Source organism: Apteryx rowi, unplaced genomic scaffold, assembly GCF_003343035.1.
Source record: "Apteryx rowi isolate R43461 unplaced genomic scaffold, aptRow1 scaffold_79, whole genome shotgun sequence".
NCBI lineage: Eukaryota > Metazoa > Chordata > Aves > Apterygiformes > Apterygidae > Apteryx > Apteryx rowi.
In genome coordinates, this window is record NW_020451082.1 from 2,890,390 (window position 1) to 2,917,498 (window position 27,109).

A 27,109-nucleotide genomic window follows, 5' to 3' on the forward strand; every position below is an offset into this window, starting at 1 on the left:
TGCAGAGGAGCGTGGTGGCCCCCGCGGGCCGCCACACCGCCTCCGTCGTCTTTCTGCACGGCTCAGGTGCGCGCTGCCGCGCTTCCTTCCCTGCTGCCGCGGGAGCGGGGGGCGGGCCGGGGCGGAGGTGTCGGGAAGGGGCTTGGCCGCCGCCGCCTCCCCCCCGGGGCTGCTGCCCTCCCGACAGCGGGGCGGAGGTGACGAGGGCCGCCTCGCCTCGGCACGGTGGCGGGGCGCTGGGGTGACCCCCCCGGCGGCGGCCGGCGCAGCTCCCTCAGGCCGCCGCGATCCGGTCCAGACTGGTCCGAACCGGCCGAGGCGCGGCGCGCTGCACCGGGACCCCCGCGGCGGTCGCCGTGGCGCTACCCCCCGCGGCGCGGCCCTGAGGGCAGTTTGTGCCTGTCTCGGTGCGCCCTGGCCTTTTCAAGAAAAAAAAAGGGGGGGGGGGCGGAAATCCAGTGTGGGCAAAGTGGTGTGTGTGTAGGTTGACGTTAGTGTTCGGGCTCTTTCTGTGCGTGAAGTTGGTCAGTTGAGTGTGTTTTGAAGATGATATCTTGCACCAGCTGAACTTCTTCGCCAGGAGAACTAACGTGTCCCGAAACATTACCTTTTAATTCAGCTTTTTTTTAAGGGTAGTCACATGCAGAGGATGATTTCCATACATAAAATGGCAGGTTTAAGTCAGAATTTCTAGAATCAGATTGTGATTACTATTTTCTTGAAGAAAAAAAAAAAGTATTAAGACTGTCTTCTTTGTATTAGGTAACAGTTTTAAAAGATCCCAGCTCTTGTCCAAGTTTTATGGTCACCATATGCAAAAGGTAGTTAATCGCATCAGTGAGCAGTCTGAGGGGAGAGGGGGATTTTTTTCCTTAGAGGTTATTTTTAACCAGATAAACAACAAAGTCTATCTGACCTTAAAAAACAACAACAACAACAAAACCAAACAAATAAACTGAGACCCCACATAGGTCTTTATTAGATCCGGGCCTTGGAAATCTGTTCTGTTTAGCTGTGTATATGCATATGTTGATGTGCTTCACTCCTTTGGTATTTTCTCTTAGTTATATTTGTAGCCGATGCTTCTATTTAACAAATAAATATGTGGTTATTAAAATAATTTAATTTTGGTAATCTAGTTTAACTTTGATTTTCCGCAGTTTTATAAGTTAGAAGAGAATAAAAATGAAGGAGAATTGATGAGATGTGTTGAGTTAATGCTAATGCTTTAATGCTTGAGGAAATAGTTTTCTCTCAAGTTGGAGGAGTGAGGGAAGATTATGGTTAGAGGTTGATTCCACATGTGGTTTAAGTACTCTACAATTTTTCATTTTTGATACGATTTTACTCAGTATTTGCAGTGGTGAAGTAGGAGGGTGCTTTTATTTGGTTTTGTTTAGCAATTCCACAAAATAGAATTTAAAGCAGAAGTAGCCACAGTTCTGCTGCTGTGGCCTGGCGTATAAAACTGAATTGGTACCTTCTACACACTAGTTGTGATGGAAAGTGGCAGTCAAATGGCATGAATCCATTTAGTTCATTATGCTTGCCTCAGATAAATTATAACAAGTGGAGAATGTAAATGCAAAATGGAATAGGAAAATAATAGAGAATTCTCAGTGCTGTACATCTAGTTTTAGATAAAGGCTCCATGTGGTAGCTCAGCAAGGAAGGCAAATGGTCCTAAGTCAAGCCTTAAATCTATAATAATTTTATAGACTAGTTTACAGCTTTGCATGTATGCATGGAAAATACAGAAAGAAAATTTGGAAATTCAACTAATATTTGAAAGGAACATTAAAGTTCATGTTTTACTTGAGAAGAAAAAAAGTCAACAGTGCTGCTATCAGTTTATTTCAGGTTTGGACGCAGACTCAATATAGAATTGACTGTGCTTTGTTTGCCTTTTTTAGTATCATTCAGAAGAACAGAGAATGCTAAAATCTAAGAACAGACTGAAAGGCAAGCCTTTCTGAAGGCATTTGAGTTTTGTTTGGTGTCACTGTCTCCTCTCTTCCAAATTCTGTACTTACCAAATAGGAATTCATTATCTATGCATGCACGTATGGGCAGGGATTGTAAAGCATTTGTTCCAAGGGGACACTTGGCACACGGGAGATCAAAGTCACATTTTCTCATACTTAATGAGCGTTCTGTAAATTGTTCATTGACAAAGTAGGTTCATGAACTGTAGGTGCTTCTGCTGATATTGGTAAAGCTTAAGAAATATTGGAATACCCCCTCCCCAATGTCTCCTGAAACATAAGGAGTTTGTAAAGACTCGAGTCTTCATCCCACAAACATTTAGAGAGTTGACCTACTGAAGGGCCAGACCTGTGCAAGTATTTGCAAGGCCTAGACTTTTGCTTTCTAGTCAAAAAAAAGGATCGTATAGAGAAAAATGTATATTCAAGCCTCCTTAAGATATGTTGTTAATATATTAGTTGACAGCAACCCTGATCCATGCATTTCAACGGTGTTTACTAAGAATCAGAGATACATTTTGATTTCAGACCATGTTACTACTTAAGCAAAGTGTATGTAGGAATGTGGCCAAAACGTGTTCTGAAGCATACAATTACATCTTTAACTTTGGTTTAACTGTCTAACATAGCACAGAATAAGAAGCATGCCAGTTTTGGGACCCTATTGCTTATTTGTCACTTGAAGTATTTAGGTCAAACAGAGAACTTCATGGTTATGCCATCTGTGCTCAAAAGGAAAAATATGCTGATTTTGCGTCCCTTTTGCTTTTTGTTTGTTATTCTGAAGACGCATTAATTAATTGTACATGTAAATAAAACATCTGAATTTTCTTTGAATACTAAAGCAAGAAAAAGCCTCCTCTGGTTGAGGAATTACCATCACTCTAACAATAAATTAATATGTTTATGTGTCTTTGTTCAGATTAACCCAGGTAATATGACAGTAAGCCTGGGTTAGGACAGTAACATGACTTGTGGTATGGCCAATTTATTAGAATAAAGTGAATTCTTAAGTCAAAATGACCAATTTGAGATACAATAATATTGAAGACTATTAACTCAAATAGGCAGTTTGAGTTGAGAATATAACGGAGCCTTGACTTTGAACAAAACTAAAGTCCTATAGCACAAGTGGTAGTAGTAAAATTCCAGTTTGCTGAATCCCTGTGGAACCTGTAGGTTGAACATCTCTGCAGATTGTACTGCTGCCTGTGATAAACTGTATTCCTTGATGGTCCAGCTTACTTAAGCCTACAGCACTGTTTAACTCTTACAAGGGACTTCTGTGTGGATGGTGGTTGGACAGATGACTGTGAAGTTATATTTGAAGGTACCAGTGAAGCAAAGACAAGCTCAAAGGGTTAGACAAATGTCTGATGCATGTATGTATGTTTATCTATAAGCATCTGCATAAGAAGTCATTCTATATATCTGTCCATAGCACTGAAGTTGGTAGGATTTTTGGCTACAGGCTGAGTTGATAGGACAGAAAAAAATACATTCCCAGTCAGATCTCAACTAGTTTCCAAGCGTAATTTTAAAGAATTAAGGTTTTTGAGGAGGCTGCTAGATACTTGAATCCAAATACGTCTTGAATGCTTTTACAAGAACTTTGGGGTGTTTGAATGATACTTTGCTTGAAGCCCATGTATAATAATAGCATAATTAAATGTGAAGATTCTTCTTATTGCTCTTGACTGAATTTTGAGGTCAGTTAATATAAAGTGCTGTAGTAAAAAGTAATTATCTTAAGAGGAGCAGCATTTTTTTAACTCGCTTTTGAAGTATTCTCCCCTATTTTTTATCACTGTTATGAGCAAATAAGGTAAGTTGCAAGAGGTGAGGCTTTGTGCTTGATTAGGAGGTACTTCAGCCATTTGATGTAGTAAAGTATTAATTAAACTTACACTGTGGAGCATCTTAAGGAGTCTGTTCCTGGGAAGCTTTGAGTGCATCTTCATTGGAAAGGGAATTGAGGTTATTCTTGAGAGGATTTATTTTAGTGTTTTGCAGGATTAACTTTGTGGTTTATAAATAAAGTCAGTCTAGTATAAATATCTTTGACATTTTAAAGTCTTCCTTCTAAATGCACAGAATAACTCTTGCTGTACTCTTCTGTGTGATGCAGGTGATACTGGCCAAGGAGCAAGAACATGGATAAAACAAATTTTGAATCAAGACATGGCTTTCCAACATATAAAAGTAATTTACCCCACAGCTCCTGCCAGGTATTGTTTACTATATTTTAGCAGTAAGATTATGTTACTTTTTTCCAGTACTGTAAAATACACATGTGAATATTGGCGTAGATCATCATGACACTTCCTTGTTCTTTCTCAGTGTATACGCTTTTTGGCAAAACTGGAGCTCAGCAGTGCTTTGCTGCCCAGGACTATGATTCTAAGTGGATAAGATTTCCTATAAGTCACAGTTTCTAATTCACATTCAAAGATTGTCCTCATACACTCTCTCCATCTGCTTATTGTAAATAGAAGAAAATATGCCTAGGTGTGTTGTAACAGTATTATAAAGCCATATTCTGGATCACCATTTCATCTGTAATAACTTCTATAAATTAACCAATTAAATATTTTGTTGTATTTAATGCCAGGCTTCAGTTCTGATAGGTGGTCAGTCTTTGTGACAGGGAGGATGTGAACCACAAGAAGGGTCTTCAACTGTTGGAGAAAGGACTGGGAATTAAAATTACACATTTCTTTTTCTTTTAGTTTGAATCCTGACCCAGCTGTTCCAAAGAAACTTAAGCTCGACATTCTCATCCCAGGAGGCTGTAGGCACAGATCTCGTTATTAAGTGACACTGTCTGTTCAGTGGTATACTGGAAATAGAGATAAAAATATTTACCCCTGGGAATTTGAAAGTGTATGAGGTCAAATCACACAAAGGCAAAATTTGGACACCTACCTCCATATATGGCTATCTAAAGACACGGCCTTATATTTCATAGATGTTTAATTTTTCTTAATAACAGGTAATTTTTTGAGGTGTCTGTGGTTCCACGTTAGGAAAAGGTTTCTTTTAAAGGTAGTAGGACTTTAGTTTCCTTCTGAATTTGTGCCTAAGTATGAATGTAAGAATAGGGCTGAAAAGAAAAGGAAGTGGTGGCATTCTACATAGACTTTAGAGGTACAGAGGTTTGAAAGTCAGAAAAAAAATTCTTGGAGGGTATAAACAAGTGTAATAGCAGATTTTGTCTGGCAGTCACTTATATGTGAAAAAAACTTTCCTTGACTCTGTATTTTTATGATCTACTTAAGCAGGAAAAGCAGTTGAGAGATTGCAGTGTGAATGTACTCACTGTGTTGCAGAAAAATCATGCCTATGAGTAGAAGTCTTTGAAGAAGTTGTGTTGGGTTAGTAAGCAGTGAATGTGATTTTTCTGTAAATAACATGCTCCTTACTTCATTGATGATGGGCTAAAGCAATGGCTAGAATTATCAGTAGCACATCACAGATCTACAGGGCCCCATTTCTTGCCTATCAGAAGTAGATACTGGAGAAATGTAGAAAGTTTTGCTTCCCTTTGGAACGATCTTTCTTAACATGTTATTAGCAGCCAAAGCACCTCAAATAGCATCTGCTAGGCTAGTGCTTCACTTTTCCATTACACTGGACTTCTGGGGTCCATTCTCATTTGCTTGGCCTTTTCTTGTTTTCTTGTTGGGTTTTTTTTGTTTGTTTGTTTGCTTTTTTAGATTATTATAGATATAAACTATGTGTAGATGATTAACCAGCAAGATCTTCTGAGTAAAACAGGTGGTGGTTGTGGGAAATTTGTTTTTAACTTAAGGCTGTGGATTTCAGTTCTTCAGTAAACAAATGTGAAGCACCATACTGTTGCAATTAAAAGGTGTGAATAAACAGTTGACATTCCCGCTTTCTTTAAGTGGAGGTTGTTATCGTTCTTTTCGAGAGCAAATTGAGGTCATGCATGATTTAATTCACAAGTGGCTTTTAGCAAGGCTCGGTGAAAAGCTGAGCATTGAAAGAATAAAAAATACCTACATTGTCTTTGACTGGCAATGGGAAGTACACTTAGGAATATTAGTGTACAGCCCTCTTGCTGACAAGTGACAATAGCTGACATAGTGAAATAAAACAGATGCTGTGAAGTACAATAATGTTTGTCATTGTTTGCAGCAATGCAGAAGCAAAGTCTGTGATGATAGGTATTATTGGTTGACATATAAATAGCAGAAACCTCTGCGACCAGTGTTATTTTGGTATTCAAGCCCAAAACATACTGTGCTCTTTGAAATGTTTGTAATGGTTTCTCTCCTTTCTTTGTCAGAAAAGAAAAACAAGGCCTAGAACATCCAAACTTGAATAGCATTAAAATAATAATTAGATACTTGAATACACGGTCTGATTTTTTTTTTTCAAGAATTCCACATGCTTCTTGCACCAACAGAGGAATTCAGCGTCCTCAAAAATGGGACCTGTGGGTAGAGAGTTGTGGGTGTGCAGATATGCTCAAGAAGGTTCTGATCCAGTCTTTGATCATGGGGATACAGAGGGATATGCCAGTGAAAAGCTGCACTCACGAGTGAGGTTCTCTGTAGATGGCACAACCTGCCACTGTGTTGTCAACTATGGGAGCAGAGTGCAGAGCTTGCCAGGAGGTTTTGACGTTGATGATGAAATCAAAGAAAAGCTTGAAGCTGGACAAGGCCATACTCGAATTGCTTGGCTTATGTGCTCTTCTGGCAAAATGCTGCTAATATAGATGTAGCTCATACTCTACAAACTCCTGTCTTTTCCAGCATAGCTTACCACATACACGTTAAACACTCTCAGTAAAAGTAGTTATGCCAGTAAAAGCAAATTTGATGATACAGCTGCAAAACTAGAGGCTTTTGCAGGATAAACTGCAGGTCAGGAATTATAGCTCTTCACAGGTTTGACTGATATGATTCTGCTGGTAGTTTGATTGGCCTTACGCAGTTGAGTGGCCTTATACTTTCACTGACTCTACTAATAAGAGTTCTGAAAAGCACTGGAATTTATATTTTTCAACAAAACATAAACATTTCTGTTCTTTGTGCTGGCTGGGTGGATTTTGTGTTTGGGTTTTGTTTTCTAAATTTTATTCCAGGCACTGAAATATACGTATTTTTCATTTACTGTAACAATATGATTTGATTCAAAAGTCAATACATTTGAGAATTATTTGGGAAAATCAGTCCAACATGTATCTAGAAGAATTCTAAAACATGTTTTCTGCTTGGCTAGTACTGATTTCAGCAAGTACTAGAGAGAACACTTTCATTATATGAGTAAAAGCAATAGAATATTACTGAATTAAATTGGTTTGGACTGTTCTCTATAGGTCTCTCTTAAATGTTACAGACAATTCTTTAAAAAAAGAAAAAAAATTTTAATCACTTTTGTAATGTGCAGGGTCTGTGTAGAGAATGAACACCAGCTGTCCCTGAACAGGTAAAGTATTTGCAGCATATTGTCATGCTCCCTTTTAAGTGTTTCCAGAGCCCTAAGAGTCTCAAGTTTGCCTGTTTTCTCACTAGAAATAACACAACGCAGTTAGAAATTACACTTTTTTTTTAATATGGTCAATGACACTAAGTAAAATTTTTATGATAAGAAGGATGCTTGAATAGAAAAGGGAGAAATTTATGAAGTCTCAACATGATGCAGTTGGGGCCAAATCTCGCCCAAGTGAGTTTCTTTGAAAACTTAAATTTTTAGATTTCTCTTCTCAGAGAGGATTTGTTCTTTCTCTGGCAACTGGGATACGGAAAATAAGCAGAGAAGTTGTTTTATTCTAACAGGTTGTTCTTTTAAGTTTACCTAGTTTTCTTTCAAGATCAATGATACTGTACATAGATTTAAGTTGATAAATACAACTAAACTTGTATTTCCTCCCCCTCGTAATTTTAATATGTATGTTCTAATTAAAAAGGAGAAATTCAAATTGTTGTGCTAGTAGCTGATGCAATCCTTAAAGCCACGTCTACAGTAACAGTTTTGAAAAAAAGGATTTCCTTTTTTTTCCTCTTTTATTTGGGTCAGGATGGCTACAGCTTTAAATACTGTTTCAGCTGCTACAACTGTGTCTTAAGCATTCGGTTTCTATTGAGTTTCTAAATCAGAACTGAATACCACCCAATATAGACTTTTTTAATAGAAAGTGATAGTTTAAATTGGCATTGCAGGAGCTAACGTGGTAAAGTAAAAACATTTAGGCTTGTTTTAATAAGTATACCTTACCTTTTATAATTCCCTTAAAAATCTAGGTCAAAGATCCTTTGCATTGTCTAGCATTCCATTCTGATAGTCTTTCTCTTCTGCAAGTCAGAAAGTAAGCTAAAAATACTACTTGGGCTATTTTGTGGATCTTTTTGACTTTCACTCAACATACCTTTCTATGGCCAGTCGGTCTCGCTGCAGAGTTGGTTGCCTATTTTTTCAGTATATTCTAACTTTTCATAGTCTATAGTATATATGGCTGGTAAGGACTGTTCAGCATTATGTGCACTGGTACTCTATCCTTTCATCTAAGTTCACATCGTTGCTTTGCTCCTGGGTGGAAATGAGTTTTATCTCATTGTAGTCCCCATTTGGCCATATCACAAAACCACCAGACAGTTTGGCACCGTTCAGCTGCATTGGCAGTTTCTACTCATGAGAGGCCCAGAATTGGAAAAGCAGCAGGGGTACTGCAGGTCAGACTTGAGATGGATTGGGAGAGCTGTGTAGGGGAGCGTGCATAGTGCCTATCATACTATGTTTGGCTCAAGCAAATGTTATTAATCCTTCACTTTTGTGAGCCCTAACCTCATTCATAAATTTAACACAAAGAAGGCTTTTTAGAAGAGGAATTTTGAGGGATAAATGGAAAGGGGTTTAGTTGGTATAATGGGGTTGTTCTTTAGTCTACTCCTGCTAGTAGAAATATACCATATTCTGCATAAAAATGGTGAAAGCATGTTTGGAGGAACTTTCTATTTTCTTTTTTATTTCTTTTCTTGCTCTAAGTAAGGAATGTATATATTCAAGCAAACATGTAATGCTTACATTATATACTAAATATCATGCAGAATGCACTAAGCATGTGGCAGAGATGCTTGACATTTGCTAAGACATGCTTGGGGGAGACAAGTTAGAATATAATGGCAATGATCTTGGACTACTAATCCCTTTAACTACATCCCACTCTTAGATATCCTTCCTCTCAGCCACTTTTTAATGCAGAATTGGAAACAGTATTTTTTGTATGGCCCCTCCAGCAAGCAGTTGTGGGGTTCTGAGTTATGTTTCATCCCGTGCCCATGCTTTACATTCTTCTGTTGTGTGTGAGTTGGAAGTGTCTGAATTTTCAGTTTTGCTGTGCTTAGCCAGTGTAGTTCATCCATCCTCAACGCTGTTTGTCACCAGCTTGTAAAAGATACCACTCTGAATCCCAGAGTGCCTTTCAGACCCCGTAATGGAATACTAATTCAATTTGACCCCTGGTTTGCTACTTGCTGTTTTCTTTCACTGAATTTATGAAGCAGCCACTAATAGCTGGTTGCTAAGAACTTGGCAGTGTGTGGAAAAGGTCATTTGCAGTCCACACAACCATAGCATTATTGCTGTTTCTCTGCTTAATAAAACAATCCCTATAACTGACCTCCCCCCTCCAAAGAAACAAAAAACAAAACCAGAAACAAACCCTGACATAAAGCTCAGTAGGTCAAATTCCGCTTTTATCACAGCTTCCTTTATCTTGAGATGAATAAGAATTCTCCCAGGTAACAAAAGCCATAGACGTATTATTTCTTCAAGTGACTATTCTGTATTGGTTCCATTAGGTCTCATTTCAGGTGGTATGAATCCAGAACAACTTCATTGAAATCATTTATGTTTAAACTGATGTGGCTGAATGAACAGACCCAGTATGGAACAGCTGCAATTACTCCTCACAGAAATGACTATTCCCTTCCTTTTGTTTTTTTAAGTATACTTTCAAGTTTAACTTCTTTGAATTTCTGATAGATCTTATACTGTCTGTGTGTTACCGTACTGCAAAGCTGCATAGTTAACCTGTGTTGAACCTCAGTTTTAGTGTAAGATATACTTTGGACTATAGAATTTTGAATTATGCTTCTGATTTGAAAAGGTGAATTCTCTCCCCCTTCTTTATTTTTTCAAATTCACTTTCTGTTTCAAGTAGATGATGGGAATTGAAAAGCAGAATTATGGACCAGCTTTTCTGTTATGATGGACTAGTGTCGGCAATGAGATTATGATAGCATAGAATTTGAGACTAGTGAGTAAATTTGCTTTCTTCGGAAAAACTGCCATCAGCTTTAATACAGTCAAGACTTGATTCTAGAGCTTGAGTCATCTTCTGGCAGTGTACATTGTAGATTTTCTCAAAGGGATGCACAGACCTGCAAAAGGCAACATTAGAATGTCTTATTTAACTTTATGCCTTTTATTTGAAAGGAGATGGATATGGGAAGGAAGCAAAAGCGAGGATTTCACAAATTTGGAAGTATCTTTCTCTATTTAAATCCTGAAGTCTGGCTTCACTGCAAATTCTTCGTTCTATCTGACATCTCAAGAAGATCTCACTGGAACTCCAAGAAAGCTGTAAGCCAGCACCTGGGCTGGGTTTTATTCAACTTTATCAGCAGAGTGATTATAGTGCTGAGTGTAAAGGCAGTGATATAACTTGTGTACCAGGAGGAAGAGTGGGGGAAGAATATTTGCTATGTATCAAAGTACTGTCTGCTACTCTGATGTTTCTTTTTTAAAGCAGCTATTATTACTGGCCCATCTTTTGAGGTCTTCTTTCAAGTTAAATGTTGGAAAGGGACAGTGATTTATTGGCTAACCAACAAAACACCTGTAGTTTTAAATGAATTGCTATACTAATAAAATCATTTTAGAAATGGAATTTTGCATGTTTTTTAGATCTGAATTTGAACCTTACATGGCATCATTCAGATGCTCTCCACTTATGTTAGCTTAAGGTCATTTCAAACTGTTTAGCACAATTCTAAACATGTATAAGAAGGTCTAGAGTGTATAATCCATGCTTCAGGAAGGTGGAAAAAGATGTTGGCATTGCTGCCATGCTTTCAGTATATTTTTGGTGCTAGTATATAACTACTTTTATTAGCAGGGGCTAACCTGTCTTTATTCTGTTAAAATGTGAATGCTATGTCATACTTTGGAACGTTGCTGTGAAATCTACAGAGAAAATTGCCTTTTGTATTTGAATACAAGTGTGAAAGATGGAAGGGATGACACATGCTTACAAAGATTTTACATGATATGTTATTTTTTAAGACATTCAGGTATTGAGCTCTGTTGGATCTTTCTGAGACTGTGGCCTCATATGCTCAGTCCTTGAAGAAGTATTTGTATGAGGAAACTATTACAGATCAATACACACCCTTAAAAAACAAGATCTATAAAGTAATCAGAAAAAATTATCTGCAGTGATGTTGAGGATGTTGGGAAGCTTTTTAAAGGTTCTATCCATTAGGGCGCCTGGAGTTTCTCCATGATGTTAGGTATTAGCTGTGACTCCTACCCTCCCTTCTTTTCTCTTTATTTTTACATGTTTAGAGTTAGTTCAACTTGCAGGAAGTTGCATTTCACATATCTTAAAAGTGAATGCAAGTTTGGAAGGTGATATACCTGGAGGGAGGATTCTTGTTCTCTTGTATGAGTTTGAGTCTTTCATGTGCTAGAGGCTTAAAAAACAAACAAACAAAAAAAAACCCCTCCTTCCCCTTTCTGGTTTGGCTATATATTTCTATTCAGAGTTTCAAAAGCACAGGTTTTAGACATGGAACCACCATTAAAAAAAAGAATAAGGGAAGTGAACCACACAAAAAATTCATTGGGACTATCGTTAGACTTTTATTTTTTTTAACTTAGGAAAGCAAGAAATCCAAACTTAAGGCAGACAATTTGGTCTGACACTGGCCTTAACTGACCATGCTAAGCTTACTGAAAGGAGTTTTCACTCCACTCTGTGTTCCTTTGCTTTTGTGCATTTCAGCCCAGCCCTTCATGTCATTGTAACATAGGGATTTTTTTTTCTTTTGTGGTTTAATTGTATGAAAAAATTTTGTGCTGTATTCTTGGAATTGTACAGATGATTCCATGCCAAACATATTTGTTTACCATGGTAATGTCTGAGTTGTAGTATGCCAGCTAATAAAGGGATTTATTTAAGGAACAAGGTGAATGACTAAAACAGATGTGCCAGTTGGGTGAACCATTAAAAGAATCTTATTTCTCAACTTTATGTAAAAGTTATTTTTAATGCATTTCTGAGAAATCAAATGTGGTTGCAAGGATGTTTTTGAGACAGCTGAAAGCATCTTGTCTATTTGCTTGAGGGTCTTTTTCTTTGAGCTTAAAACACATTRGTGTTTCATCTGTCTCACTGGAGAATTTGCAAAGACAGCAGGTATAAGTCCTGATTTTTGACATCTAATGAAGTATTACAATCTCATCAGGGATTTTGTCCTTATTCTGAATTGTACATTTTAGTTCTATCATTCTGTTGTGAGGAAATCTGTTTTAATATTTCTTTAATGTCTTGTGTTCATTTCACACAAATGTGGGTCTTCAGTCCATGGAAATACTGGGTCAACCTGCTGTAATAATACTGAAAGCCCATGTATCTTTTCTCAAATGAACGTACATTACTCTATTGTTACTAGAAAATAAAGCATTCTGGCTGCTAAGTATTTTTACAGGGAGATTGATGTAAAGGTATTTGAGAAAGACAAATAACATTTAATTAAAAGTTTTAGTTTCTAAGTGCTTAGTCTGTTGTACATTCTATCACCCAAGTGATTTCTAGAGACTCCATTGGTTCCACCGTTGTTGGGATTTTTTGCCTGGAATGTCTCCTTTTACAAATTGAAAAACTTTTGTGTATTAGAGATTCGTAATCTTGTTCATTAGGTGTTGATCATTTCATTTAGGAAGAATCCTGGAGAGATTGGTAGCACTAAAGAGAGGGGGAAAAAAAATTTTTATAATGTTTTCTTAAACTTAGCTTCAGCCTGTTGGGTGTATGAAATATTGCCACTGAATTTCCTTTAATTTAGTAGTTATCATCTTTTAATAGACAAGTAAAGGCTAATTTGGAAAAAAAAAAGTGTTACTCTTAATTCTGCTGCTTAAGTACATGTTAGTTTTGAATTAAGCAAATGAGGGAAAATGGTAGTGCATTGTGTACCTTAAGTTGACCGCATACTTATATGCTGTTTTGAGTAATAGTAGATTGTTTTGGTTTTACATACTCTTTCCTGAAACAGTGCCCAAATAGATGGAAAAGTGTAATTCATCTGTGTATCTTTCTGTTGCCATTTGTTGTCTCTTTGTTTATACTTGGTTTATCAGCTTCTAAGTCATGGGCCATATTTATTTCACATTCATAGCACCTAGCAGAAGAAAATCTGTGTTCTGTCATTTTCAACTTGTGTGAGTAAATGCAAATAGTATACTGCCTATTGTACCCTCCTAGTAATGGCAGTATTTCTAGTTTAGAAATAGAGCTTTACATATGTGAAACCTCTCTGGTATCAATAAAGGCAGAATTTGGTACTTCATTTAGAGTAATTGCAATAGTGGCTTTCTTATTTTAATAAGAATTATTAATCTTATTTTTTAGCTGCATTTTTGTTTAATTCTAGTAGTGAAAAAATTCAGAGAGAGAACAGAAGTCAGTGTTTGCATTTTTCACTGGGTTCCCATCCAGACAAATTTATCAAAGGCTGTCTCTTTGTAGGCAACRATTGTAATCTGATCTGAACTCATCTGAGCTTAAGTAAAAATGAAAAATGTGCCCCATGATTAAAAAGAGCAATTAAGGATTTTAGGAAGCTGGGTTTTGAGAGGAAGCATTGATCTCAAAGCAATACATTTGGTATTGAATTGTGTAACCATTGCAAGGCAGTTAGATCACCTTTCTTAGGATTTCAGGGCTCTATTCATCTTCTTTATTTTTTTAAAAAAAAGCTGCTTTGAATTGTAGTTTCTTTGTTTATTTGAGGTTTGGGCAGCATATTAAGGCACTTAAGATACTAATCTGACAACACAGTATTGTGGGGAAAAAAGTATCGTTATATCTCTAATTTAGTGTCTGTGTGCCAACCTAATAAGCACATAGCATTTCTTTCAGCTATTTTTGAGATACACGCCTCATTAAGGTGAGGATTGCTGTATTTATTAAAAAAAAGAAAAAGAAAAGATTGACAGAAGGCAGACATTTTATAAATACTCAGAGGTTCACAATACGCAATTCCTGTCTATTTCAACAAGAATAAGACAACTAAATCCCCTGGAGCTAGCTCCTGGAAAGCCTTATTTAGCAGTTACTTCAGTTTGCCCTATTACCAGGTGAATTTCAACCCTGACTTTTGTTTAGGATTAAGAATCTCTTGGCAGGGTTGGGATTTAAAATGTTTAGATGTTGAAGTGACTGAACTGACTGAAACTTGCATTTTATCTAGCTTCCAAATGCTGTTCCCATTCTTGAAGGACAATCTTTGGAAAGCAAGAAAACGTGGTTGGAGGTGAATTGAATGAGAATTGATGGAGGTCGGTCTCTCCTTGACTGGACAGTTACTGCATTGTGTTTATTTATCGTAGTCATGCCAAAGGCTTTTGATCTTATGCTTGGTTAATCATTTGGGTTTTTTCCTTCTATCACCCCAGGCCGTATACACCTATGAAAGGAGCCCTTTCCACTGTGTGGTTTGACAGATACAAGATCTCCAATGACTGTCCAGAACACATTGAAACCATTGATTCTATGTGCCGTGGACTTACAGACTTGATCAATGATGAGATTAAAAATGGCATCGCAAAGAATAGGATACTAGTAGGTGAGAAGGACGTTTTGGTTTGTTTATTTTGATGTTTCTAATCAATCAGAGATCATCTGCTTTGAATTTATTCCACCCTGAAAGAGTATGAGCAACTCCTGCAGCTGTTGAGCAGTCCCTTCACCAACTGATCCTCAAAAATRTTGAATCCTTGTTAAAACCTTTGTCCAGTGGGGAATGTGGCAACCTGCAAGCAGTATTCTCAAAAATGTAGTTTAAAATTGCTTTTGTTGTGAACTGGTCATTTGTAATTGTGTTTTGAAGTATATGATGAGTCATGTTTTACTTAAAATGTGGTTTTTTTGCTGATTGCTTTTAGCCTTTTTGAAGGATGGGAAAGCGTGCATGCCCAAAACTATTTGTATCTTTGAAAATGCATATGTAGCATATAAGTAATCATGGGCTTTTCCTTTCTGCTATAATACTTTGGGATAAATTAATTCATGGAGAAACAACGATATGTGTTAAACATCACTACAGATTAGCACTTGGTAATAAATGACCTGTTAGCCATCATATTTTATATGCATCTGTCTTCCTATCCATCTTAAATTTTCACAATTTCCAGCGACTTTCACAGTACTTCTGTGAAATAAATAGCGGGAAATTGAGGCACAGAGGTTGAGGCCAAAGGAGTAGCCTGTGTTAGAGAGGAGTCCTTGGCTCCCTGTCCCATTCCCAGACCGCAAAGTATTTCAGGTTTGGGGAAAAAACTTTTAATGTGGGAACTTTCGAATTTATGGCCAACTGAGTCATGTCATCAAGCTCCTAAGTGGTGGAGCCACTACCATTCAGCCAGGGTGTTTCTTGGTCCAGCCCCATGTTGGTCTTTGAAGGCCTCTGTTTACTTTCCCTTTCTGGCTTACTGCCCTGTCTGCAGAACGCATTGTGTTGGATGGCTGTCAGCATAGTCTCTTTGATGTGACTTGCCTGTGTTATACCTGCTGGCTTGGAAACAGCTGAAGAAGAGCAGGTGCTTTCTGTAGGATTAGCTGGGAGATACTCTGTTTACAGATACACTCTGCTACTAGGATTTTTTTTTTTTGTCTTTTCCCTGCAGCCTTCAAAATTAAAAGTAGTGAGACTGCAGACTGTGGAAGTTGCTTTACAAACTGTAAACAGAGTAAGGGAATTGATTTACACCAGTTGTTTCAGTCCCTGAATCATTTGGAAGTATCGATCTCTGTATCTAAATTCCTCACCTGTAAACTGGGAATAGTGATACTTATTTTGTCCCTCTTAAGAGCTTTAGTTTCAGGTTGCTTGAGAAGGGTGCTGTTTCTTTGCTTCTGTGATAGGTGCTATGTGTATACAGATCGCATCCTCACAGTTGAATCTAATATTAATGTAACAAAAATTAGGCAACTGAATTAGCTCCGTCCAAAGTACAGAAAAGATCTGGATGCATGAGAAATCTGCTAGAGGAAATCTGTGTGTCATCTATGTCTACACAAAACAAAGTGTTCTTCTATGAGGACTTTGTGCTTTCTCTGCACTAGTTTTGATGATTAACCAGGATAAAATGCAATGGAGAATGAAGCTCAGAGATTCTGTGAGGTTTCTGTGTGTAAAGATTGGTTTTAATATCAATCTGAGTCAGCATAATGTGACATTCTTAGTTATTGTAGATGGGACTTTGTGCAAATACTTGCCCCTCTATTGGCATTGTTTTGTATAGAAAATAAGAAGTTATGTAAAGGCACCTCACAGCTTTATAACTTTTTTGACTGAACAAGTAACATGAGGTTGAGGTTTGGTTATTAAGATCTATGCAGTCTTTCTGCACCAAACTGTAAAGTCCGCTGGAAGAGGAGAAATGGGTGGCCTAGGATTTTTCTGAGTTTGTTGAAGACTGGTGTGCTGGAGGTAATGCAAATCCTGTCAGATCTTGTTAGATTTCTCTTTAAAAAGTCCGGAACATCTATCTGGTACAAGAAGAGTATTGAGGTAATCAGGTAGGGAACAGACAGCGGATTTGTGGATGCTGGTACAATAAAGCTGGAGGAGGCAGCCTTTTGGAGACGAGGGGAAAAATAAGATAATTACAGCAGAGGAAGTCACAGTGGAGTGGTGCTCTGARTGTTTTCCCAGTGCATTTGGTGATGTTGAGTAGTGTTGGCGATCAGTATTCCGAATACATATCTTATTGTACATGTCTACATAATAGGTACATATCTTAATGTGGAAAAAAAGAACCAAAAGAGTTGAGAAAAGAGATTGGAAATCTTAGAAGTCTGTGAAGGACAGCGGGAGGCCTTTTTGGATAAGTCATAAAAGCTGAGAGGGCAGTTGCATGAATGAGAATTTACAGGGAATGAGATGGGTTGGTAAAGGGTTAAGGAGAACTGCATTGTGGGACTATCTATTTTGCAATGAGTGGGAGTTTTAACGAGTGGAAAAAAACAAAATGAGGGTAACAAGATTGAAGGTTATGGTTTTATATGGAATACTTGACTAGAAATTACAGACTGAGGATGAGTGTCAGATACTGTTAGATGAAGGAAAGCTAGGTGTTAAGCAGGAACGTGGGTAGCTGCTGACAGCTCTGAGGTGTGGGATAGGAAGTAAAGATCTGAGGGAGCACTGTGCAAAAGAGAGTGAGCGGGAAGGAAGGGGAAGCAGGAGTAGGCACTCAAGCATTGGAAAATAAGAAGCCCAGTACCTGGTGGGGGATGATTCTCTCCGTTCAAACTTTCCACCCAGCTGAGGACTGTGGGTACAGTAAGATCATCTGTTCTAAGAGACACTGCAGCCTGTGCTATTTGCTTCGGTAGCATAATTAGCTCTGAAATGCAAAAGCGGCTGTTTATAGAACAGAACTCTAAATTTGTGGAGGAGGTCTAGGTTGTGTGATGCCACCACTTTTCTGTATCAGAAAAAATACTGGAGAAAGTTCGTTTTTAAGAGCTGCTCTATGAATCTACCTTTAAAGAACAAAATATTTTAATTCACTGGAGGTAAACAAAGTCCATCATTAAAACTTCCCTATGAATTCTGCGCCCCAGCATACAGTAGTACACAGCTCATCTACCCATTCCTGTTTCTTGATAGTTCTCATGGGTGGCTTTCCTAATAAAACAGAAGTCCTTCAAAGGGAGCTGCCTTCTGCTTCATTAAGGTTTTTTTCCCCTAACCTTAAAGGGGAAAGAAAAGAGACTGTGACTTAAATATATAATTATTCAAAAATAATTATATCATCCTCAGAATTTGATAATGGAAGTCAATTTCTTGCCAAACATTCCTGTAGAGTTACTCTTACTGGTCTTCCTGGCTAATGCACTTCTTGCAAATAAGCCTGTAAGTAGGTTTATATTGACTTTGGAGATAAAAGATAATGATGAAATCAGTCAAATTCTGATGCTTGGAGCTTTGATAGTACATTTTCTTAAAAACTGGTTGTATTCCTTCTTTATAAGGATTCATTGGTCTGGATTCATTGCTAAATTAGTTAAACAAGCAAATAATCACATTTTGAAAGCTGGGAGAGTCATATCTTTTTCTGTGTAAAGCTGAGTTGTTTTTTGGTTGGTGGGTTTTTTTTACTGCTTCTGTAGTGATAGTATACTATAAAATAACTTCACTTACATTGGAATTATCAGAGATTTAAACAATCTTAACCTTGAATAATTCAGAAGCTCTTGACAGAAATGGCCACTTCACATCTGAAGCATTCTAATAGTGCTCACTTTTGTCAGCTGCAGTTTAATGAAAGGCTGTCTTGTTATTCTCTTTTTTTGGTCTTGATTTAGTGCTTCTTTCCTACTTTTACAGGTCACTTTCTGTATAGCACAGAAATGCTGATCCAAGCATGTTGGTCTCTGCCACCTGTAGTCACTTGTGTAAGCAGCCAGGGAAAATAAGCTTTCAATAACAGTCCTGTAGATTTGACTGTATGCCAGAAAACACATGCTTGATTCCTGACCCCTTGTACTACAACAATAAAACAAGACACACAACCACTTTTGTTTATTGCTGGACTTCTTACATAGCTACTGAACCATGGTGGAAGTAACATGAAAGTTCTGTGCTTTTTGTAAATATTAGCATTTTCATCTCTCTCAGTATGTGTGAAAATGGGATGGGGAGGAAATATCTTGACTTTGACATCCCAGAGAAAGAAGGTTCTGTAAATATGGGAAGATGAAAAATCAACAATAAATCAAAAAAAATTGGGCAAATTGCACCTAAAATCTTGTTACTTTTATGTCTTTGGCCTCTAAGCCTTTTGCTATCACTTATATCATCTTGTAACTGTTGTATTTATTAGGAAAATGTTGTCTTTCGTTTAGAAGGACTTGCTGTCTTGCTTTCACAGGGCATATTCAGGGGTTTATGTTGCCATTTGTCACTGCAAGTATAATTCAAATGAGGTTTCTCTTTCTGTACCATCCATTATGTGGCTTCGTGGTTTATCTAAATTATACTTATGAAATGCTTGACTCAAACCAGTACTATTAGTCCATCTTCCCCATAATACCAGCAAACATTTACTAATTTTCAGTGCTTCAATGTAAATTTGCATTTCATTTCTACTTTGAGAGGAATGTTCTCTCTGCTTGTTTGTTTGCACATGAACTGGTCATTTAGTTTTCTTTCAGTTCTCTACTCTTCTTTTAACTTCCTGATGTGCAAGCAGAAAACATAACAAGTGATGCTTCTGTTTCATTCATTAATCATTCAGTAGGAGTTACAAATGGCTAATAGCTTTAATCAGAGGATAGGTTCCACCACTCGTCACTTTGTTTCACAACGCTTTGTGTTAGGACACACTTATACCTCAAATGTGGTGGTTGTCTTTTCCTGTCTTTCCCTTTTTGTTGATTATTGTGTGCCCTCTGCCCTTCCCCCTCCTCCTTTTATTTTTTGCTGCCCTCAAAGGTAAACTTAAGTCAGGTCTTCACATTCTGAGAACAAAGTTTTTTGTTTAGTAATATCTCCTGATGTCACGCGTCTTTCTCATTCCTGTTGGTGTAGGTTAAGTGCCAAGAATAAGGAGAAGAGGTATTCATGTCTGAGAGCACAGTGCCATAAAAATGCAAATGAAGGGATCAGCACGTGTAGATATTTCAGAAATAATCCTCAGTATTAAGAGACTAAGCTGATTGTAAAAATGACTGTAAAAATGCTGCAGTGTTGCAGCAGGACTGTGCTGTCATCCTCAGAAACAAACCAAGAAAACATAAAGGTAAGTAAAGCCATAGCTGTGAATAGGGTAATATCTGAATGAAAGTTAATTTGATGCTCTTCATGGATTTTATTTTCCTGCTTAGTGATAAAAATTATGATGCCTTAGGTACCCATGTTGGGTCCCCCATTACCACCCATATCAGTTGAAAATAAAGAAAGCATAACTGTTTTGTACTGTGAGATGATACATTAGAAAATATTGTGTACTTGTTTTTACAACAAAACAGTAAAACTTGTGCCACTTAAATATATATTTTTAAATGTTGTGTTTCAGCTGATGAGAAAGTTGGACAGCAAATTTATTCATGTTCCCAGTATGTAAGAAGAGGCAGTGTCTGAGCCAGTCAATGGAAGTTCTCTTTGTTCTTGTAAAGGCACTAAGAAGTTACTGACTAGCAAATAGAATAAAAAGACTGTCAGGGGTTGAAACCATTCATTTCAGTTTTGCTAGGATGTAAGGTTAGTGTTTGATGAAGTTTTGCAAATAGATTAAAAGGGCAAAATTGTTGCTCTGAGGAAATTCACTCGAGATAAAGTACATGTTGCAGCACTTACACAGGAGCAGTGTTCTGAGAATTCTGTAGGGAAGGGAATTTGCTGTTCAACTTACATTTGTACTCTTCTCTGATACTCATATATGAGCACTGATAATATATTTAATACTTCCATTCATGTATGAAAAAGGAAGGCCTAAACAGAAAGTCAGCTTATTTGCAGATGATGTGTAGAACAAGGTTTTGCTGTTACCAGAAGGTAAATCACAGAAAGTCCCTAGGGAGAGCAGAAAGTAAACTGAAATTTAGTTTAGGGGAAAAAATCACAATAATAAAACTGATAAAAATAACTCTTAAGTTGAAATATCAAAAAGAAGGGATAAATTAAGAATGAAAAATGCTGCGAGAATGGCAAGAAAATTAAAGTAGTTGATGTATTGTGACAGAAAGGGCAAAGGCAGTTTCTAACTGTGCTGGTGCAGCCTCATGGAATGGGAGGGTAATTGTCTCTCTACTTGCATTGTGCTGGCACAGATACCCAGGCCTATAACATTCATCTCTTGCCACTTTGTTACCAAAGCTGTACTGATGAATTTGAGGAAATGCAGGGAAGATGAAGAACACTTACTAAGGAGAATCTAAGGAAAAAATATTACACCCTAAAACCCATCCCTACTCCCAAATATGAATCCTTATCTCCTAAATGCCTGGGGCTTAGCTTCTCCACTTCACCTTTTAAAGCTGTGCCGTCGTGAAGCAGCTCCTAGCTCTCACGCTCTTACCTGTGTGAGAAGAGCTAAAATTCTGTCTCTGCAAGTAGCATAAAATCTGTATTCAATGCAGGTTGCAGAATTCATGTGCTAAATGTGATTAATACTTAAGATTGTTTCCAGCCAGTGTGATTTCTAGTGTGAAACATAGCTTTGATCACTTAAATATACTGGAACGACCTAAAAAGTGACCTGGTTCATTGTTTTGTAAATCCGTAATCATTATCTACAGCAAATTGATTAAGGCATTTTACAGTCAGGTTTGCATGACTCAGGAAGCAAGCAGCAATGTAGAAGGCATGTTTGTCAGAGAGGTGTTTTTTCAATGAAGAAGAATGAAAACCTAAAGGGCATTCTGAAGTCAGGTGTGGGTCATTGCAAGCCCTTACGTCGAGCATGGAGGAGAAAGGGAGAGTTGTTAGCATTCTGTCATATAGGCAGGACACTTCTGAGAGAGAGAAGTTAAATAAAGAAGCCTTTGTTTTAGATAATAACGTTAGTCATTTTCTTAGATACAAACCCGAACATTGTTAGACAAAATACAAAGAGATGAATAAAGCTGAAGTTTGACAGTAGGTAAATATTTGGTTTCCTGAACTTAAAATAATGTTGAAGTATTATCAGGGACCTGATTGTCATTTCATATGGATATAAATTAGGAGCAAATTAATAGAAATCAAGATATGTAGGGGAAATGAGCTTAAGGTTTTATACAAACATTTTTATTTTTTTAAGGCTCCTAAGGCCATTTGTAAGCTGGAGAAGGAAGCTTTTGTTTTTATCACTGACACATGACAACTGTGATGTTCTGTCTTCTTCAAGCAGGAATAAATTACACACGAGAAACTCGCACATCACTGTGTGGCTGGGTTACCTTAACATATTTATGTATGATATTCCAGCAAAGAATGTTTTGTTTTTAGTAAGATATCACATGGGAATTCCCTTCTGATTCAGATTTTTTATTCTGAAAGTGAGGATCCTGTGATTGCAGCAGATCTTTTCAACTAGTAAAGCAAGTTACAAGCAGCTTTCTTCCCACTAGTCCTCAATGTGTATGGTCTGTGTAGTATCATTATCATCTTCACTACCCCCATTATCAAAGGGTCTTGCATGAAGTTTCTCTTAGGCTAAAAGAGAAGTGCTTTGCTGAATTGAGTATATTTTATATGTGCTTACCTTTTAGCCTGTCCATAAACATCCTTTGCAAGGCAGGAAAGCTAAAGTTAATGTAAATGGTTAAATGTTTTTCTGAAGCAGGGTCCATAAGGAATAATACTGTAATTCAATCACTGCTCCTGAGCATTACAAAGCCAACATTTTTTTTTAACTGTTTCTAAGCATTAGGATATCCTTAGATACAGGTATAAGGAGAATACATGGGAAAAAAAAGCATGCTAGCAGATACTGTGTGTGTGAAAACAATTTGCAAGTTCTGAACTTTCATGCACGGTTTTTGTACCCTTCAGGAATACATTGGTCTCTAGCAAAGGGCTGGCTACGTACCCATCTAAGGTTGAAATGTTGTAGTGTCATTTTTGATGTTGATTAGCAGTCATGACACAGTCTGCTTAGCTGTGCTGTAAAGCTTACATATTCTTTATGCCGAGATCATTGGTGTATATAAGCATACCTGTACTTTTGTTTTGCTTACATCCTGTCTGTTGTATCACTTCCGACATTTATTTTGTGTAATATCTGTGCATTCCTCTTATTTTTCCTTAATCTGAATATTAAATTCTTTTAAAAAAAATTTTGATTGAACATGTGTTTTATATGTTATGTCTAATCCAGACTTAAACTTAAATGCTATCTTTTGTAACTGAAAAATTTTGCCTCAAACTATACATGCTTATTCCAGTTATTGTCTGTGAAGCCTTTACTATATGATATATACTGAGAGATTATTGTGGTATCAAGTGATAAACTGCAGGTTTTCCCCTGGAAAACCAAATTCAAAGAACTAGTCATTTGTATTACATTCTCTCATAGTAGCATGAGCCACATGAAAGAACCATTACCTAATATTCTTCTAAACAGAAGGTGACTGCATTGTCAAAGACTGCTGGTGAGTAATTGCAGATAGTGTTGCCAGATTGTGACTAAACGGGTACAAAATTTTAGATTAAATCATTTACAAACTAGTAATGAGTTTTCAAAGCAAACTTTTTTCTGTATTCTGAAACACTTTAAATAGGCTTCATTTTATATGTGCACAAAGTATATCTGAATTTGTTTGTAAGCAAATGCAAAATGGTCTTTGTAAGTATATATAAGTGTAAATGCTATTTGGGGGACTTTGGGATGACTGCATCATTCAGAATAGTCACAAGGAAGTGATGGAAGTAAATGATCAGATTCCACAGGAGAGAATAAAGAAAACTTGAGCACAAGACACATTGTTGTTTATGTAAGAACCTTGGGTAACTGTTGTATTTTATSTACTTTCTCAGATGGCTATTTCTTTCTCTCTCCATGAATGTAGGATCAGTGTTGTTGAATTTTTTGTGGTTTCTTTGTGAGTCTTGAGCAGTGTTATTTGCTTTATAGAATTGACCTGCATGTGACAGAGAGCATGTCTGGTAGGAAATGTTGATACAGGTGAAAGGCTTGTAGTAGTATTTTCATTATTTTTATTTCTATGAAGGCAGATTTCTTCAAAATTTCAGGTGATACAGACTGTGAGAATTTCTAAGCTGTGCTCTGAGTTCATTCTTTCACATTCATTTATGCTTTTCCTTAACTGCCTGTATTTCTGAGCTGCCATGGGGCACCGACACATACTGCTTTTGGCTTGAAACAGGTGAAGATTGATGCATAGGGTAATACCGGGTCCCAGCTTTATTTACCAAAGGTAAATATCCGGGTATTATCAGACCCGGGTACATAGCTGCAGGACCGAAGGTGTATCCCCTAGTTTGAGGACACAGCTTTCCTAATTCAGTTAAGGATTGTGTTAGCAAAGGAAGGAAAGACTTCAGTCTTCCAACTTGTATATTCTTGTTCCTTCACCCCAAGATTCAAGTTCTGTGACTCAGGAATCTGCAGTTTACTGCATTTGGCCATATCCATCTCTTAAGACTACAAGGTGACAATAAGTAGAAAGAGGAATCAGAAATACAGTATAAGTTCTGATCAGAAATTGATCAAAAATCAAGAAACACTGTTGTGAGGGAGGAAGAAGGAAAGCTCTTCGAGTCTGGATTAGTCTAGTGTTTTCAGGAAAATTTACTACCCAAATCCAGCCAAATCTTCCAGTCATAGCATAGCAAGGAGTGTGGGCTAAAAAGGCCTCAAACCTGGCAGGACCTGCAGTTAAACATGCTGGAGAGGATTCCTCATTAGGGACAGCCTCACCATGGCCAAACTAATATATGCAAAGTGCAGCATTCTCTGCTTCTGAATTTACGTGCCCTAGGGATTTACTGTGTGATTCCAGGATCCAGTCAAGTACCGAAGTTACGCAGTTTGTGTTAAGCTTGGGTTCAGTGGTGGATACACACTGCTTCATGGCCGAGCTCTGTTCAGCAGCTGTGTGAAGCTTCTGTCTAGCACAACTGAGTCAGCCCTGAGGGCTCACATAATCCTTGCAGAAGAGCCATTCTGAATTTTGGAGTCTTTGTTTTAATCACTTCAGAAAGATACCAAGCTGAATTGGTTTGGTCTTTCACCTATTATTTTTGTATTTCTCCTTCAATCTGTAATTGGTGTCTTTTGTGTAAGATGGTCTGTGCTCAGAATTTCACACCTAATTAACGCTGGTTAACTACCTGGCACAAGGCAATTGTATCACCATTACCCTGTATGCTAATGCTGTTCTGAGTTGAGCTGCAGTCAAAACCTTTCTCGGTTTTCATCTCTGTGCTAGGAGAGATTTCAGCAGGCCAGTTATTCCTCATGCTGATCATTATCTGGATGCAGCCAATATAATAGCCTATGTGCTGTATCCTTATAAAGTAATACTGTGGTCTGGATTTCTTACCTAATGAATAAGCATCTGTCATGTAAAAATCATACCTGAGGAATTATCTCATTTAAGGAATTAGTGTAGCTTAAGAGATGGATGGAACACCAAGTCATTAATTCAGCGACCCTGTTAGAACTCAGATGGGGTATGTGCTACTATTTATTACCTATCCTAAGGAGCAACGACAACCAAAAGACCTCAACCTGAGTGTGGTAGTCTAATGTGACGAATGTTCATTATTTAGGCACAACAGTTTACACAGATCTTGCATGCATGAATGGTACTATCTTAAGGGAAAAACAAGTTGCATAAAGAACAAGGAGAATTCTCTGTTTGTGGAATTTTGTTTTATTACTGTCAGAGAACATATAGCAACAGTGTTCAAGTACTTGGTAGGGACTGTACATGAATAGATTATACAGTCATGGCTTTTTTGGTTGATTTTTTTCTTTCTCTCCCAGGAATGAATCTTCAGCAGTTCTTTAGCTACCCAGCTTCTCAATTGAATCATAGTTTGTTTTAAGATCATTGTAACGTTTATGTTATTCAAGATGGTTTTGGGGTGCATTGTGTATAAAAGAAAAAAGTCTGAAGATAAAAATAATCAAAATGTATGCTGGATTACAAAGACATAGCAAAATCCAATCTTTTTTTATTTTGTTGCATCCCAGGAGGCTTTTCGATGGGAGGCGGAATGGCAATGCATTTAGCATATAGGTTTCATCGAGATGTGGCAGGAGTCTTTGCGCTTTCTAGTTTTCTCAATAAAGAATCTGCTGTTTACCGGGTGAGTATGTGGTAGGCTTTACAGAAATACTGCTTAGCTAAAAGATTAAAATTAAATCTGGCATGTTTCTTCATTTGGGGCAATTGATTAATATTCTAAACATAAGACATTTCCTGAAAATTGATAAGAAGAGTATTAGGAAAAAGAGTTTTTAAAACTATCCCTACATGATGTTTCATTGCTTTTTGCACAGACAGTACAATTATTTTGTTCAAAGTAAGTCAGTGCAGAAGGCAGATTAACAAATGAAATGCTGTGTAAGTTGTCATTAGTTATCAGAGATTCCATCTAACTGTAACTATTCTTTGAAAATTTGTAGTGAATTATAATACTCATGGGCTCCATCTGCTGTCATGATTTTTTTTTATTTTTTATTTGGAGAAGGACATAGCCCTAAATTTAAACCTTACCATTTGTCAGAGTTAGCACATTAGAAGAATTTGAAGTGCAGGGTTTTTTTCCCAGTGATGTTTCATTGTTTGCTTTTGTACAGGCAGTACAATATGCCCACTAAAAGGCAGATTAGTAAATGAAATGCTATGTAAATTGTCATTGCTTTGTTATAGAGTCACCATGTAACTAACTGTTCTTTGAAAATTTCCAATGATTTGTCTGACAGTGTTTCTTTTCCATCCAGGCTTTGAACAGAAAAGAAGGTGTCCTTCCGGAATTATTTCAGTGTCATGGAACAGCTGATGAACTAGTTCTTTGCTCTTGGGGTGAAGAGACCAACAAGATGTTAAAGTCACTGGGAGTGTCAACGTCACTCCGCATTTTTCCAAACCTTAATCATGAGTTAAGCAGAACTGAAATAGAAGAGCTAAAAAGCTGGATTGTAAAGAAATTGCCCATTGAAGTAGCAAAGACAAATGAATAAAAGATACAGCTTTCATGTACTTTCTGTTTTTTGTTTTTTTTTTTAAGGTCATGCATGACAAATGGGTGTCCCATACACATTATATAAACAAAGCTTCAGGTAGACACTGTTATATTCCACACAGTTCACTCAGGTTGTGGCATGATGGTGCTATTAAT

At 37.4% G+C, this 27,109-nt stretch overlaps 1 protein-coding gene across 4 annotated transcripts; it reads left to right on the forward strand.

Moving 5' to 3' along the window:
- Positions 1-6: 6 nt before the first annotated feature.
- Positions 7-26,971, forward strand: LYPLAL1 (lysophospholipase like 1). 4 transcript variants are annotated; one of them, XM_026088831.1, is made up of 6 exons: positions 4,133-4,213; positions 10,455-10,601; positions 14,495-14,582; positions 14,700-14,869; positions 25,959-26,074; positions 26,712-26,971. In XM_026088831.1, exons 4-6 carry the CDS (start codon positions 14,713-14,715, stop codon positions 26,949-26,951), a joined length of 513 nt encoding a protein of 170 aa, XP_025944616.1. In that variant the 5' UTR covers positions 4,133-4,213; positions 10,455-10,601; positions 14,495-14,582; positions 14,700-14,712; the 3' UTR covers positions 26,952-26,971. The 4 variants fall into 4 exon arrangements, with proteins under 4 accessions (XP_025944615.1, XP_025944616.1, XP_025944618.1 ...); XM_026088830.1 differs by lacking the exons at positions 10,455-10,601; positions 14,495-14,582 and adding an exon at positions 7-66 and having other exon boundaries at positions 4,114-4,213; XM_026088833.1 differs by lacking the exon at positions 14,495-14,582.
- The last annotated feature ends 138 nt before the right edge of the window (positions 26,972-27,109 follow it).